The sequence below is a fragment of the Trametes versicolor genome (assembly GCF_000271585.1).
Source record: "Trametes versicolor FP-101664 SS1 unplaced genomic scaffold TRAVEscaffold_4, whole genome shotgun sequence".
Classification (NCBI taxonomy): domain Eukaryota; kingdom Fungi; phylum Basidiomycota; class Agaricomycetes; order Polyporales; family Polyporaceae; genus Trametes; species Trametes versicolor.
Window position 1 is genome coordinate 1,024,789 of NW_007360324.1, and position 14,427 is coordinate 1,039,215.

The window sequence follows — 14,427 nt, forward strand, 5'->3', positions numbered from 1 at the left end:
TGCTCCCGCCCCTTCCGACCGGCGTTGGGCGCGGGGGGACGGGCGCGGGCGAGGTGCCGTCTCGGTGGGGAGGGCGCGCGAGAGGTGCGTTCTTTCGCCCGTGGCATGATCGGAGGGTGTGCTTTGTGTTTTGTGGTACTGCTAACGCCGGGAGTATGAAAGGGTGTGTGTACAGAAGTCGCGATCGGAGAAGCTTGACAATGACAATATCATCAATGAAGTGAGATGCTATGTGCTATCAGTCGTGGGGCACGGAGTCCGGCCGGGGACCGCGGTTCGACGGGATCGTGGCATTCGAGAGCGCACCAGGAGCATATCGGGATACCATGTTATGACGAAAGGTATGATGGGTTCACTTGTAGATGCCGCCGGAAGCTTCGAAGGTCGCCGATATAGTTTTAGATGCACCTTCATCATGCGCTCCCGCACCCCTGCAGGCTCGCCGAGGGGACGAGTCACGACATGCCAGACGACTGTAAGCGACTTACACTGCCTATACACCGCTAAAAGCGATGTGCGCACTCGAATTCGACGGGACGCAATGCTGACCGGACCCGAGGGAGAGTGCTTAGGCATGCGATCACGCCCTCCGAGACGGGCGGAACGCATCGCAAAGCCATCAGCGCCTGTGCAATTAATCGCTCGCTGCAGCCGCACCGACGCATCATGACTCCGAAAACTCTTCTCGAAGTCGGGATTCGGGAAGAGTGGTAAGCTTTTGCTTACTTACAAGCTTTGTGGTCGTGGCAAGTATTCGGAACCTTGCAACGGAATAGATAGGCGCGAACGGACTCATGACACGTCGTGCGACGCACGCCGAAAGCTAACTTTGCAGCACTCCGAATTACCCACTGCATGCTCCGGAATACGGACGCGGGACGCGCATCGCGGGCGTTTGGGGAAGCACGAGACGCAGATGCATATGGACAGATGCCGCGCGCCGATTCCGAATAACAGTACGACCGGAGCGCGGCGGCATCGAGAACGCACACCGCGTACGTGACGTCCCGGGACGCACGCAGGCGAGCGGAAGCGGAAAAGGAAAATGCGACGGAGCGTGGGCAAATGCACGCATATGGACCGAGCGTTGCTGCTCGCAGCTGCATTAATTTGGCGTGAGTATTCAGGAAGCGCTGCGGGCGGGACGGGGAGGAAGCGGAGGCCCAGGGAAGCTGCAGTAAATTGCGAGTCGAAGCAGCGAACGCGATTCGGCGTGCTCGCGTAGCTCCCATATTCCACGATTCTTCACGATTCCATGCCACGACGCGTCGCGCGCTGGCGCGCAATATACCGCAGTCTCGCACCCCGCGTCCCGGCGCCCGCAGCCCCTGCTGCTGCTGCTTGGCGGCAGCAGCACCGCATACACACCCACAGGAGTGCACAGAACACGTCCGCGGACGGCACGCAGCAGCACACGTCCGGGCCGAGCCTCGGGGAACGGCATCATTGACAACAACTGCGGACACGCATACGCGCGCCGGCGTCGACATCGAACGCATTTGCCCACGGACCCATCATCCCGGCCGAATCGACATTCGGGGGTCGGGCGGCTGCGGTGCCGAGGCCAGCGGGGCTGCAGGACTGGATAGTGCAGTGCAGACAGCTGCGCGTCTGCGACCGCGACGGTGCCTTGCCGCCTGCGGGGCTGGCGTGGCACGTCGGTGTCGCACTGGCGGGCTTAGGGCGATATTTGATGGCGCGCGCGCAGGGAGGCCCACTCGCGTCGGACATGCCAGGCTACGCGGGCAGCCTGGCAGCTCGCATTTATCGCAGTGGGAACTCCGGGTCGTATAGATTGCGCTGCCAGCTGGTGGCGGGGAGGGCGTGGCGCTGCGCGTCTGCTTCCGTGCGACGGGTGGGTGGGATCGACGAGGATCTGTCGAATGCAAATGGACAGGTCGCGCTGCATATCAGATTGCGTGTCAGAGGGTCACTCGATTATTGTGCGACATATGAAGGCGACGAAAGATGGATTGTTGTGCATTTAGTGGATATGGATAGACGATGTGCGAGCGGACGCGATACTGCACGCGTGAAAGGAGAGCGCCTAGGAGTGCGGGACGAACGGAGGTGTTTGGCGCGCGTATGTGGGGAAGGCGTCTGGGAAACGAGGAGGGGGGCCAAGACGGAGGAGCGCAGGCGCGTTCGCTTGGACCGAGTACGAAGGTGTGTGGCCAAGATGGTACGAGCGGCCCAGAATAGACGGCAGTAGACACGTTCGCAGCAGGTATCCGGCAGGGGTGGCAGCTGTGGCTCGACAGGGGGTCTGGACGTGCGCGGTCGAGGCGCAACTGGACGTGGTGGCGCCTAGATCCCGCTACTGTGAGTTCGTAGGGCATCGTATGGATCAGCACATGTCGAGCACTCGATAGATAGTCGGGATGGAAGGGCTCGCACGTCGCAGCGCAGTGGGAGGGCGCGGTCTCGGCCGGGCGGCAGGCAGGGAGGTAGGGTTGGGGTTGGGGAACAGGAATTTAATGCAGGATCTGAGACTGGATCTGGGGAAATGGCTGGGGCTCGCTTACGGAGGGCGTCGGATGTGCTTACGGAGCGAGGAGGACGAGTCGGAGACGGGTGAGTCAACCGAGGGCGCGGGGCCAATCACGCTGGGCCCGACGGCGCCTGCGTGCGCATCGGAATCGCCGCCCTTGCCGGCGCCTGTCGTCCGCCCGCGTTCATTCCAATCTCAGATCTGGCCACCATACCGTCCCGTCCGCGACTCACTCCTCCTCCTTATTAAAAGCCATGCCGCGCCCTCTCCCATCCCCCCAAGCCCGTCCGCCTCCTCCGCCGCCCGGCTACCGCCTCCACAGCTGCCCTTCCTCCTCTCGCTTCTGCAGCAATGGTCAACTCCTCGCCTGTCCACCCAGCCAGCCTCGTCGACTCGACCTCCCATTCACCGGCTCTCCTGGAGCTCATCGAGATCAGCTTGGGCCGCAACCTCATCGGTACGCACACTTTTCTTTCTTTCCTTCTATAACAGGAAGCTCACCTATTCACCTCCAGAGCACATTGTGGACACTGTCGCCGAGACGGTGGACTATGCTCTCGGGCGCCCCTCATCCTCCACTCGTGGTCGCTCAATGTCGCGCCACTCAGAACAGACCAAGTTCACCAAGTTCGTGACCGATGTCATCTCCAAGGCCGAGGTCAAGGTACCCGCCCTCCTCGTCACCCTCGTATACATCAACCGCGCGAAGCCCCATATTCAAATCGCCCTCGAGCAATGGGCCCACGAGCGCGTGTTCCTCGGGGCACTCATCCTCGCTAACAAGGTATGTCTATTTCCACGCACACGCGGGCCCATGTTCAACCCAACTGACATCATCGCAGTACCTGAACGACTCCACCCTCAAGAACGTCCACTGGGCGCTCTGCACCGGAGTCTTCGGCAAGCGCGACATCGGCCGGATAGAACGCGAGTTCCTCGACGTCCTCGACTTCGAGCTCGGCGTCTCAGAATCCGACCTCCTCGCACACCACGACGCGCTCCTCGAGCTCTCGCACGCGCCGCGCCTCCCCGCGCGCCCCGCGCACCAACACCACGCCCGCCGGCGCAGCTCGCCGCTCGGCTCGCGCTGGAGCGTCGACTCCAGCGAGATGGACGTCGACTCCGAGTCCTCTTTCGAGAGCGTCTCGCTTCCCCGCACGCCCGAGCCGCACGCTCCCGCTGCGGTTCCATTCCCGGCCACCAAGCCTGCCGACTCGCATGTGCACTTCGCGCACGACGACGGCCACGAGCACCACCACCATCATCGGGCGCGCTCCTCTGCGCTGTCCATCCTCCGCTCTTTCCCCATTCCGCATTTCCACTCGCACCACCAGCCGCACGCTGCGACGCCAATGCCGCATAGTGTGGCCGCGATCGCGCAGCCATATCACCACCTCGCGCCTCCAGCTGCGCACGCACTACCAGTGCGCGCATGAAGCCTCTCCCTCTCGCGCCTTCAACGACGCCCCCCTTCGCCCTTCGCTGTACAAAAGCATTGGCTCGCACGAGCCTAAGTTATTCCTCCATTAGATCGTATCCTGCTGTTGATCTACCATACACTCCCTCGCTCCTCTCTCTCTTCCAGCCTTCGCGCTGTGTTGTCTGATCGCATTATTCCGTGTCGCTCCATTTCACTCCGCCTCGCCCACACAATATTTCTTACCCCGTACGCAAGCAGCCCCTGCATTAATCACCGGCCGCCCCTCTGCACATTCCATTCCATCATCTGTCCCCGTCCTGTCGCACGCAGCGCACTCATCACTCCATCACCATACGCATACTGTACCACTACTAGTAGCTTCTCCTTAGCACACATCGCAATGCAACGAACACGAAACGTCGAACACCCGCATATTACCGTCCGAGCCCGATCGCGCCATTCACAACATTCGACACAGTCCGCCTCATTCCCGCACTTGTCGCCCGCATGTGAAAGCAGACGCGCGGGCGACGCCACGGCCGGGCGCAGCGACTTGGCCGCGCTGGCGTGGCGACGAAGAACAGTCATGCAAGGTTGCGTAAGCGCCACCGGGTGGCATTACTCGGCCGCGGAGGCCCCCGTGCCCGCGCCGCGCGGCCGTCGCACTGCAGCCTCCTCAGTCACTCCTGAAAATACGGCTCCAGCCTCCTGTGCATGCCGCGGGCCTGCGCATGCGCACTCCTCTTCTCGAGCGTGGACGCAGCCCGAGCCGGACCGAGGCCGCTGCGGGGCGGCTGGTGCATAACGTTATGCCACAGAGTAATGCCACCGACGCTACTTGGGTTGCGCGGCACCCATGCCAATTTTGCCAAGGTTAGGTTCGTATGCAGTATGTACGTACACCGGCGCGGCCACAGTGTGCTGAGTACTGCGTCCCTCTTCCTCCGACTCCGATACCGCGGTGGGTTAGAAGGCGCACCATGGCGACTTACTCAGTAACTCAGGAGCTATCCCGACCGCGCGTGCGTGCGGCCAAGTTGACAATGACAAACGCAAGGCAAGGTACCTGACATCGGAGACGCAGCCGGTGGTCTCATGCACATCGTGCGTGCCGGCGCGACTCGCAGCGCGATACCCAGAGAGGCAGAGTCGCGTCTCGCGTCAGCCGGATCTTCCATGGCCACCGCAGCGTCGACGCGTCTCGCGCAGCGGTGGCCGAAGCCCATAGCTATTCGCGCTGCCCCATCCGCAGATCCGCACGTCCCAAACTAAACTGCTAAACGCACTGGGGTCCGGCCCGCGCCCGGGGAGCGGTAGTGGTGGCATTGATAATATCTTCGATGGGCGGCTGCCGGATATGTGGCATTTGCATCCGCGCCGGCCGCGCGGGAAGGCGTTAGCAGAACGTCTGCGTCCGCCCGCACAACGCTCGTGCATACACCCATTTGCAACTGCTTCACGGCCGGCGTGCGCGGGCGTTATCACTCGCGAGGCTGGGATCGCACCTGCAGGTCGACCGCGAGGCGCGCCTGTCTCGATATAGCGCGGGGAGGGCGCCTGCAGCTGCACGCTCTGACATCATCGCACGCAGAATACGCTGCGGGTTCCATGCAGCAGCGCGACGTCGCGGTGAAGCTGGAGATGGAGTCAGTGTCGAGGTGGCGCGAGCCAATGCACGGCCAGATATGATGCGTGCACACACCTTCTGGCTGCGATGCGTCACCTGGGCGCGGCGCACCCCGCCCACGCGCGCAGGCCACCGTCGGCAGGGAGCAGAATAGCGACTCTCTCCGAGGACACATAGCACCAACTATAATGCTTAGTGCCGCTACACGCACGCGCAGGCGCGAGCGATGGTGGCGTATCCAGAATCCAGGTGGAGCGCGTGCGTATCTGCAGCAGAAGACCCACTCATAACGACACCGAGCCCTTCGAATTCCCGCGCCCGCACACGCAGCGGCCGACACGCACCTCGAAGCCCCGTCGCGCGTGTGATGGGGTGATCACTCGGGCAGCGCGGGGTGCACGGATGAGCGATTGTGGGGGCCATATGCAGCATACGGGCCCTCCGGCGGGGGCGCAGCCACCGCCACCGCGCCGACCGCGAGCTTCGAAGGATGGGCAGTTCGAGCGCCGCGCTGCAGGGAAGCCGGCGCCGAAGCCATCAGCGTCGTCCTTCGACGGGTCCTGCCACGGCGGGGGTGCGAGTAAGGACGGCGGGCGGGCACCCCGGTATCTGGATTGTGCGAAACTTCATCGTGGATAGTGTATCTTGGAAGCGAAGGCGGCGCGCCGTCGACGCGACGCACGTCTGAGACCGTGTTCGGACGGCGTGCTGGCCGCGTTGGCGCGCGGTGCGATACGCGAGTAGCTGGTGCACGCATCGAAGCAGGAGTCGCTCCAACCTCCGAGTCCGAATCCGAGTTCAGTCCGAACGGCAGGCGCGCGCTGTTCGGCGACTTCAGGTGCTTGATGGCGGCCGGGCGCGCCGTCGTCGTTGTGACGCACAGACTGCGAATACGATGGAGGATGGGTCAGATCAGGATCAGCGTTACCGCTAGTTGCGCGCTCACCACCGCTCGTCGATTTCGCCGGTTGTTTGCTGCAGTCGCGGTCATTCTCCTGCCAGCCACCTGTGCATTAGTGTGTCCATCTATCGCTCGCCTAAGTGCGGGCGGCACGACGCCCAGCGTCGGCGTCTGCGACGAGACCAAACTCGTCTGGTAATTGACGCGTGCAATCCGTTCTCTTGCATGTTGACGACCATCGTTTCGTATGTCCTTTTTTCCGCTTGCCGAATCCGGTGCACAACGGGCGCACCGGGGCGGAATATCTGGGACAAAAGGTACGCGGGCGCGCGCGACGGATTGATTGGCATGGCTGTGGCGCTGCGCTCTGGGGTATACAGGACGCGGCCCCGCGCTGGCCGGGGTTCGCGTGTTGTTGTCCAGAGTCGACGTGCTGCGACCACCGCATCCCTCGGCAGCGGCACAGGTCGATGGGAGCACGGTGAGTCTGCCCGAAATCGCGGCCTGCTGCCCGGGTATTCCGGCTGACATTTGTGCAGGTCCAGCATCGCTACGTGGTGATTTCGGAGGGCGATGGCGTTGGAATTTCGACCTGCCGAGACGCGTGGCCATGCATGCGCTTTGGATATCTGGATACTAGAGAACCCCGGGGACCTGCGGACAGTTGCAAGTGGTGTCAGCGTCAACACAGACGGACATAGCACCGAACCACGTTCGCCATGATAGCAATCGCTCACCGCTTTACCAAGGGGACTCGACGTCGGCGCGCCGAGGGGCCTCGCTCGACCTTCGGACTACTTAGTCGCAGCTTGGGCTGGCATCGCAGCCTCGGCGTCGCGGGCTCGCAGATCGCATCACCCTCGCAGCCTGCTAGCGTCGGCCCGGATGGGGAACACATCGAGTGGACAACAAGACCCGGTTCGGCCGCGACTTGAAGCTCGGCTGACCAACGCCTCCCTTTGCAAGTCAAATGCCCCTGCGACCGGCCGCAGCACCTGCGTACATGATTATGATGGATGGGGGTGCCTTCGCACCTTCGACGCTCTTCGGCAAGCATTAGCAAGCCCACCAATTGGTCAGCGCGCCCCTCGGTCGACGTCGGACATTGATTGATCGGGTTGCTGCTATGTATGGGGAGGTATACGTTGCGCTTGTCATTTCTCGCATCTGCTAGCAGTACGTGCGACCCGGATGACTCACCTTTGGCTGAAGACAGGATGATTGCGTGCAGTCGCGAAGAAGGTTCGTATAGCCGGGCTCGAGGGCACGTTCCAGGCAAGCGCCGGTTGACGTATTTGGGATGAGTCACGCGGTACGCGTCGCGACGCGTCTCATTTACCGCGTCTCGGCGTCTGCGCGACTTCCCGGACACCGACGCGACGCGACGAGGTGCGCCATCACCTTCAGCTATTTCTCGTCATTTTCGGCTAAATGTACACGTCTTCCATCGAGATGGATTACCTGAAGAGGGCCTGGACAAGTGGTTCACGATGCGAAGCACGGGCAAGAGTCACGTCTGCATGCAGTGTATCGTCATCTATGGATCGAGCTCCCTGGATGTCACATTCGACAACTACCTCGGCCACGTCAATAAATATCAGCAGTAGGTGGGAGATCAGAAACTTCAGGAGTAATCATACAACGTCCTTCACGAAATTAACTTCTCTTCGCCGCCTAGCCCGACGGTATCAGACATCGAGAACACGAGTCGCTTGTCCCACGAGTTAAGCTTCAAGACCGCCCCTTGCAGTCGGCCTTGTGCTCCGTCCAATGCGACTTTTGGCAGCCGGAGTCACAGTACCTTCGACCCCATCAGAAAGGCTCGCATGCGCAGAAAGGTGAAGGACTCACTTCGTCTTCCCACAGCCCGCGCACTTCCGCAATACCGCACTGGGATTCCCGCACCACGAGCACCGGTACAGCTCGTAGCTCGTCATCTCGCTCTTCGCCTTAGGTACGCCGTGCCTGTGGGCGTGGGCGCCCCCGTGCTCACGCATGTAGATACTGTTCTCGTCATCGGGGTCGTCCATGTCGATCTTCTCCAACCACTCCGCCAGGTCGTCGTCACCCTCGGTACAGCAAGAGACGCTCGCTTGCGCGCGGGCTTCAAGTTCGTCGTATCGCCGCACGAGTGCGCCCCATTCTTTCGCGCCGTCGGTGTAGTGGCGGAGAAGAATCTCCCGTGCGAGGTTCAGCTGGGTTCGCGCGACCGGGTAGCCCATGTACTCCATGAACTGCACCGCCGTTGCCATCTTCCGCCGGGCGGGCTGTGAAAGTGAAAGGACACCCATCAGAAATGCGAAGGTGCGTAGCGAGGAGGTCTATACTCACGTCCAATTCGCGTAGGTCTTCGCTCAGCTCTGGACCGCGCACCACGATCGTCAACATAACGTACCAAGTCAGGACGGCAAGCATATGCCGCCCATCCGGAGGTGCCTCCGAGATGTACGTCTTCGCGTCCTCCCAGGCCGACATCAAGAACGCCGTCCCCTCCGCGCGCGCCTGCGCCGTCCCCTCTTTCGCCTCGCGCAGGACGACCATGCCCTGCTGGGCCGCGTGGTTCACCGCGCGCCACAGCATCTGGTTGCGCACGAAGTCCGTGATGTTCTTGCACTTGAGCCCCTTCTTGACCGCGCGCAGCCCCGGCTCGATCTCCGCGCCCATGCTGACGATGTAGTACGCGTACGCCAGGCCGCGGTTCCGCGCGAGGGCTTTGTGGCCGAGCGCGATCGCCTCGGGGAGCCGGCCGCGGATCATGAAGAACTTCATCTCGACGATGTCGGCGGCGTCGAGGTCGGCGGGCGTGCCCTTCGCGCGCAGGGCCTTCGCGCTGAGCGGGAGCGAGTCCGTCCAGCGGGTGAAGGGCACCCCGGGCATGTTGGCCTCGTTGGCCATCTCCCCGTCCGGGCCGTCCAACTGCCACCCGCCCTCGGCGATCGCGAACTCGGTGCGCTGGATGATGCTCGCGAGCTTCTTCCCGAGCGCGTACATGTCGCGGTCCTGCACGGCCTGCATGATCGCCTTCTGGTACTCCACCGTGCAGCTGAGCGTGAGCGCGACCTCCGCCTTCTCCGGGCCGTAGTCCATGAGGATGTCGGAGAGGTGCGGGGGCGTGCCGCGCTGGTAGATCTCCACGAAGCGCCGCGGGTCGAACTGCGTCTGCTCGAACTCGCTCTCGTTGATCGGGATGCGGAGGATCCCGCTGAATGCGTCCGCGCGCGTCTCAATGCTGCTGCTCCGGGTGAACGCTGCCAGGAGGCGGAGCATCGCGGGGACGGCCTTGCACTCCGCTGGGCAGTGCTGCGTGGGGGCGACGAGCAATCCGAGGGCATGGGTGAGTAGGGTGTATGAAGAGATGGGTTTGCGAAGAGCGGCGACTGTAGCCTCGAGCACCGCGCGAATAGAGGTTTCTTTGACGAGCCTTGGGTCCGGAGTCTCTTCGCATGACACTACTGCCTCTGTGGCATGAGTAACGGTCATGATAACGAGCTCGGCGACTTTCGGGTCATCGGGGTAGTCGTACAGGAGCTTGATAAGGCTGCTGTTCTGACGGGCGATGTCCTGTCGCGCCTGGAGTCCTCCGTGGTGGGTCACCATCGCAAGAGCTTGAAGAGCTACATGACGCGTCGAGTCGAATGCTAGCAACGGCATAACTTTCCTCAGTAGGCCTGTAACACACTTATGAACAATATATTCGATATGTACGGGGAGACACGGTGACCTTTCTGGAAGAGCTTGTCCCGGAGGATGGCATCGGCGCACATTTTCGCCATAATTCCGACAACGCCGCCCATGACTTTCTCATTGCTGCACCTCCGCGCCGATGAGTAGGCAGAGTCTAGGCGCTTGTGATAGTCATTGAATCGAGCGTGAATTTTCTTGAGCCCATGGCGAGTGGTGAGATCTACCAAAGTACTGCCAGTGAATATCACAATTGACACACTGACGTATCTGGGTGCGTACCTGGGATCTTGAGTCCTTCGCACATACAAGACACGATGAGATTCCAGCTCTGCGCGTTGCTGACGTCGTCGAACATGCCGTCGGGGATGACGTATGGATCTCCAGCCATGCTGGCGCCTGGAGCTTTGCTGGACGTTCGTGCCCCGGACATCGCGCTGGGATGGTGGTGGTACGTAACCAAGAGGGTTTGTAGATAGAGTGGCCGCTTCTTGGAGGCGGGAACGACCGTGGCAGCTGGGGAGCGTCGGAAGCGTTACTGTACTTTTAGGTCTCTTGACCCAGTGGCTGTCAGATCCGAAATCGACACACGGACTACCGGTTGTAGGTATATAGTAACAAACACTAACAAATATGTGAAACCTGCCGCTCATTCCGACAATGATGCGCGAAGTCTGTGATTGGAGTGTCTGTGCACAAGATACAAGATTAAGACGGGCCAAGGCTCTCTGAAAGATGAGATAACCTATACAATACATATCATGATGCGTGAACCTTACAAGTAGTCCGAGAACAAAACAATACAAAGTCGTACGCGGACATACCGACTACTAACAAGGTCAGACAAGGTATCTTCGATGGCTCACGACCGCTCCAACTTCCCCGCCACGCCTGCCGCCTCATCTCGCGCCTGCCCTAGTTGTGGATCGATTGTGGGCGGATTCGACAGGGGTCGGGGTTCGCTTGCTGACGCTACAGCCGACAATGCAGCGTCAAGGGCATTTGGGGGAGGTGGTGGTGGCGCAGGACCGCCGGGAGGGGCAGACGCGGAGGCAGCGCCTTGTTGTGGGTGTTCTTGACCCGACCCATTTACGATCGTCGAGCGGAACGGAGACGGGGCGACTAAGGGGCGGTGGAAACGTGCCCGAAAGTCGTTGGCTTGCGCAGGATCGTGGAAGGGGTGTCCGGGAACGTGTTCGCCCATGCCGCCATAAGGTGCGTTCGGGTCTCCGAGCGCAGAACCGTCCGGAGCCTTCGGTGCGTGCGCGAAGTGCATGCGTCGCTGTTCACCAGGGTCAACGTGAGTCATATCCGCAAGGACAGACGCACGCACCTGCTGATCCCAGTGATCCCACGCCTGCGCGATAATGGGCTCGAGCGACGCAAGCTCCTCGTTCGTCATCGACAGCGTCCGCAAAAGGTGCTGCTTCAGCAGCGGCGCGCACGAGAACGACAGCAGCAGCGTCGACGCGAACGTCTGGCCCCCGAGCGGCTGCCCCTGCGGGAACGGCGGCTCGTGGATCGGGTGCGGCTGCGCGTGCGGGTGTGGGGGCATCTCGTGCGGCATGACCGCCTGGTACTGGCCCTCGGCGTTCATCCGGTACTGCACCTCCTCCATCCCGGGCAGGATCTCGTTCCCCATGTCGAGCCCGAGCTCGCGCAGCTTCCTCGCCTTCACGAGCGCGCGGTGCTTGCGCTGCCGCTCCCGCGCTGCGGCCCTGACCCGGTCCCGCTTCGCCATCTCCTCGGGGCTGAGGTCCTCGCCCTTGTACTCGGACATGCTCGACTGCGGGGGCGGGGGCGGGACCTCGACCTGTTGCGGGGGCATCTGCTGCACTTGCTGCTGCTGGGAGAGCGCGAGGATGTTCTGGAGGCCGGCCTGGCGATCGCGCTCGCGCTTCCGACGCTGTCTTTCTGCGGCCTTCTCTCGTTTGTGCCTCTGACTTGGGGTCTCGTTTTCTCGCGAACGCTTGCGCGAGGACGAGGGTGTTGCAGGAAGAGGCTGCGCGTTGGGATCCATAGGCTGCTCAAAGACTATATTCGCGGTACCTCGAAGTGACCGTAACGGTCTGAGCGAGGGTAGTTTCGCGGAGGGGCGGGCGATGGTAACAGTTGTGACGAGGAAGTGACTAGGGGGCGTTGGGGTGCTGTCACACGCCTCTTATACCCCAGGTGGCGTGGGAATGTGAGCGTCGGGGCTCTGCCGGGCTTTGAATCGACTTCAACGTGGTTCTTACAATTTTGTATACACTACGCGTACAGACTTCTACTTTATCCTTGCACTTTGCCTTCCTTCGTCACCATGCTCTCGCGGCCGGGACCAACACCTATCCACTCTATGGGAACGTTCAAGAACTCCTCGATGAAGCCGATGTACTTCTGGCAGTTCTCGGGCAACTCGTTGAAGGTCTTCGCCTCAGTGATGGACTTCTTCCAGCCAGGAAGCGTCACATAGACAACATCGACCTTTGCGAGGACCTCAAGGTCGGCTATACAACACATGAGAACAATACAGGGCATGGATGCGTGCTGCAGCGCTCACCAGGGAATCCGGGCAACTCTTGCTCGTTGACCAGGTATTTGACTGCAACCTTGATCTCGTCCAGGTCATCCAGGATATCGAGCTTCGTGAGGTTCAGGCTGTCGTAGCCGTTGATGAGACACGAGTGCTTCATCACGACCAAGTCGAGCCAGCCGCAGCGACGACGGCGACCGGTCGTGACACCGAACTCGCGCCCGATTTCCTGCAAGTGAACGCCAACGTCCTGGATACAGGTAAGAGACGGAAGGTGTACGACCTAGACATTGACGTACGTTGAGTTGTTCCGTGGGGAACGGTCCGCCACCGACGCGAGTCGTATATGCCTTGATCACACCGATAGTCTTGCCAATGCGCTTGGGCGGGATACCCAGGCCAGTGCACACGCCACCAATTGTCGTTGACGATGAGGTAACGTAGGGGTACGTTCCGAAGTCGATATCCAGCATCAACGCATTCGCGCCTTCAACAAGAAGCTTCTTGCCCTCTGATAGCGCTTTGTGGACGTAAACCACGGAGTCAATGACGTGGGGGCGCAGGCGTTCCGCGAGGGCCTGCGTAAACCAGGTAGGTCAATTCTGGTGTTATAGGTAAGCGAGGCAATGTTGTACCTTGTAACGGAGGATTTCTCCCTCGGTGTCATACTCGAAGTGGCCGTAGCGCTTGAAACGACCCTCAACGAGCTTGCGGAACTTCTGCGCGAAGGTGTCGTGATCGAAGAGGTGGTGGACGCGAAGACCGGAGCGAGACGCCTTAGACGAGTAAGCAGGACCGATGCCTCGCTTGGTCGTGCCGATGCTGGATCCGCCAAGCTCGACCTCCTTCAAGCCATCGACGATCTGGTGAAAGTCGAAGACTAGTTGCGCCCGGTCTGAGATGAACAGACGCCCGGTACAGTCGAGGCCTATACGCATATATGAGCTACTCGAATCACCGGACGGATGCATTGAGAGACGCACCTTGCTCTTGGAGGGCATCCAATTCCTCGAAGAACGAAGGAACGTGCACAACGACGCCGTTGCCGATGAGACCGGTGCATTTAGGATTCACCAAGCCTGATGAGGCATTGGTATTGTGTCGTAAAGTCACGAAGGAGAAGACGTACCGCTAGGGAGCAGGTGGAAGGCAAACGTCTTCTTGACCTTCTCCGGGCCCATGGGGACCACGATGGTGTGTCCGGCATTGTTGCCTCCGGCGCATCGTGCGCATATATCGAACTCCGCAGAGAGGATGTCAACGAGCTTGCCTTTGCCTTCGTCGCCCCATTGTGCGCCCAATACCACGGTGGCTGTTGGGGAAACGTTGTAGACGCATGTCCGGTAGTAGTATGCAGGTTACTCACCACTCATGTTTACGTATGAGACTTGCTTGCAGTTGCTCCGCTACGCGAGTCGGGGAGATGAAGGTAGATCTGAGCTCGGGAGACTCTGGATCTCGAGACGCGTGCTATCTGATTGTGGAGCACAAGCTTTGCGCTGCGCTGCAACGACAGGCTCCCAAACGAATGCCGGGAGAGCTGGAGAGCGTCGAAACGCGAGAGACGATGGGGGTAGGAGTCAGAGTCATTTTCTTTCCAGCACTGGCGGATCGCCAGTATGGACGTCCCCCGGCCGACGATCGTCCGGCGGGCCGCCACCTCGTCCGTCACGTATCGATGTCCTGATATGTCTCTGTTGTGATTCGTGTAGGCGATAAATCTTGATTTACGTCTAGTAGCTAGCTTGCGACAGACCTTGGTACGTACAGGAGCATTTTATAAGAGGATAGA

At 60.9% G+C, this 14,427-nt stretch overlaps 4 protein-coding genes across 4 annotated transcripts; 1 reads left to right on the forward strand and 3 right to left on the reverse strand.

Annotated features, from left to right (window-relative positions):
- Nucleotides 1-2,780: 2,780 nt before the first annotated feature.
- Nucleotides 2,781-4,340, forward strand: TRAVEDRAFT_145635 (uncharacterized protein). Its single transcript, XM_008038520.1, has 3 exons — nt 2,781-2,948; nt 3,007-3,275; nt 3,334-4,340. The coding sequence occupies exons 1-3, from the start codon at nt 2,843-2,845 to the stop codon at nt 3,925-3,927; spliced, it is 969 nt and encodes a 322-aa protein (XP_008036711.1). The 5' UTR covers nt 2,781-2,842; the 3' UTR covers nt 3,928-4,340.
- Nucleotides 4,341-8,170: 3,830 nt separating this feature from the next.
- Nucleotides 8,171-10,511, reverse strand: TRAVEDRAFT_45581 (uncharacterized protein; the record flags this gene model as incomplete). The annotated part of the gene is made up of 5 exons (XM_008038086.1): nt 8,171-8,240; nt 8,291-8,706; nt 8,771-10,107; nt 10,161-10,343; nt 10,403-10,511. 5 exons carry the CDS (start codon nt 10,509-10,511, stop codon nt 8,171-8,173), a joined length of 2,115 nt encoding a protein of 704 aa, XP_008036277.1.
- Nucleotides 10,512-10,888: 377 nt separating this feature from the next.
- On the reverse strand, nt 10,889-12,149 carry TRAVEDRAFT_165042 (uncharacterized protein). The gene is made up of 2 exons (XM_008038521.1): nt 11,454-12,149; nt 10,889-11,402 (listed from the first exon to the last, which is right to left on the reverse strand). The coding sequence occupies exons 1-2, from the start codon at nt 12,138-12,140 to the stop codon at nt 10,983-10,985; spliced, it is 1,107 nt and encodes a 368-aa protein (XP_008036712.1). The 5' UTR covers nt 12,141-12,149; the 3' UTR covers nt 10,889-10,982.
- A 155-nt stretch (nt 12,150-12,304) lies between these two features.
- TRAVEDRAFT_57620 (Adenylosuccinate synthetase) lies at nt 12,305-14,199 on the reverse strand. Its single transcript, XM_008038267.1, has 7 exons — nt 14,002-14,199; nt 13,765-13,947; nt 13,619-13,714; nt 13,271-13,563; nt 12,935-13,213; nt 12,663-12,885; nt 12,305-12,609 (listed from the first exon to the last, which is right to left on the reverse strand). The coding sequence occupies exons 1-7, from the start codon at nt 14,006-14,008 to the stop codon at nt 12,392-12,394; spliced, it is 1,299 nt and encodes a 432-aa protein (XP_008036458.1). The 5' UTR covers nt 14,009-14,199; the 3' UTR covers nt 12,305-12,391.
- Nucleotides 14,200-14,427: the final 228 nt, after the last annotated feature.

Bases quoted from the DNA above. Each gene is read 5' to 3' on its own strand.
- TRAVEDRAFT_57620 (XM_008038267.1), bottom strand. The intron at 13,564-13,618 runs GTGCGTCTCTCA...ATATGCGTATAG, and splicing joins GGATGCCCTCCAAGAGCAAG to GCCTCGACTGTACCGGGCGT. The intron at 13,214-13,270 runs GTACAACATTGC...TGGTTTACGCAG, and splicing joins GAGAAATCCTCCGTTACAAG to GCCCTCGCGGAACGCCTGCG.
- TRAVEDRAFT_145635 (XM_008038520.1), top strand. From the start codon at position 2,843: ATGGTCAACTCCTCGCCTGTCCACCCAGCCAGCCTCGTCGACTCGACC. The intron at 2,949-3,006 runs GTACGCACACTT...ATTCACCTCCAG, and splicing joins CTTGGGCCGCAACCTCATCG to AGCACATTGTGGACACTGTC. The intron at 3,276-3,333 runs GTATGTCTATTT...ACATCATCGCAG, and splicing joins CACTCATCCTCGCTAACAAG to TACCTGAACGACTCCACCCT.
- TRAVEDRAFT_165042 (XM_008038521.1), bottom strand. From the start codon at position 12,140: ATGGATCCCAACGCGCAGCCTCTTCCTGCAACACCCTCGTCCTCGCGC. The intron at 11,403-11,453 runs GTGCGTGCGTCT...CCTGGTGAACAG, and splicing joins GGGATCACTGGGATCAGCAG to CGACGCATGCACTTCGCGCA.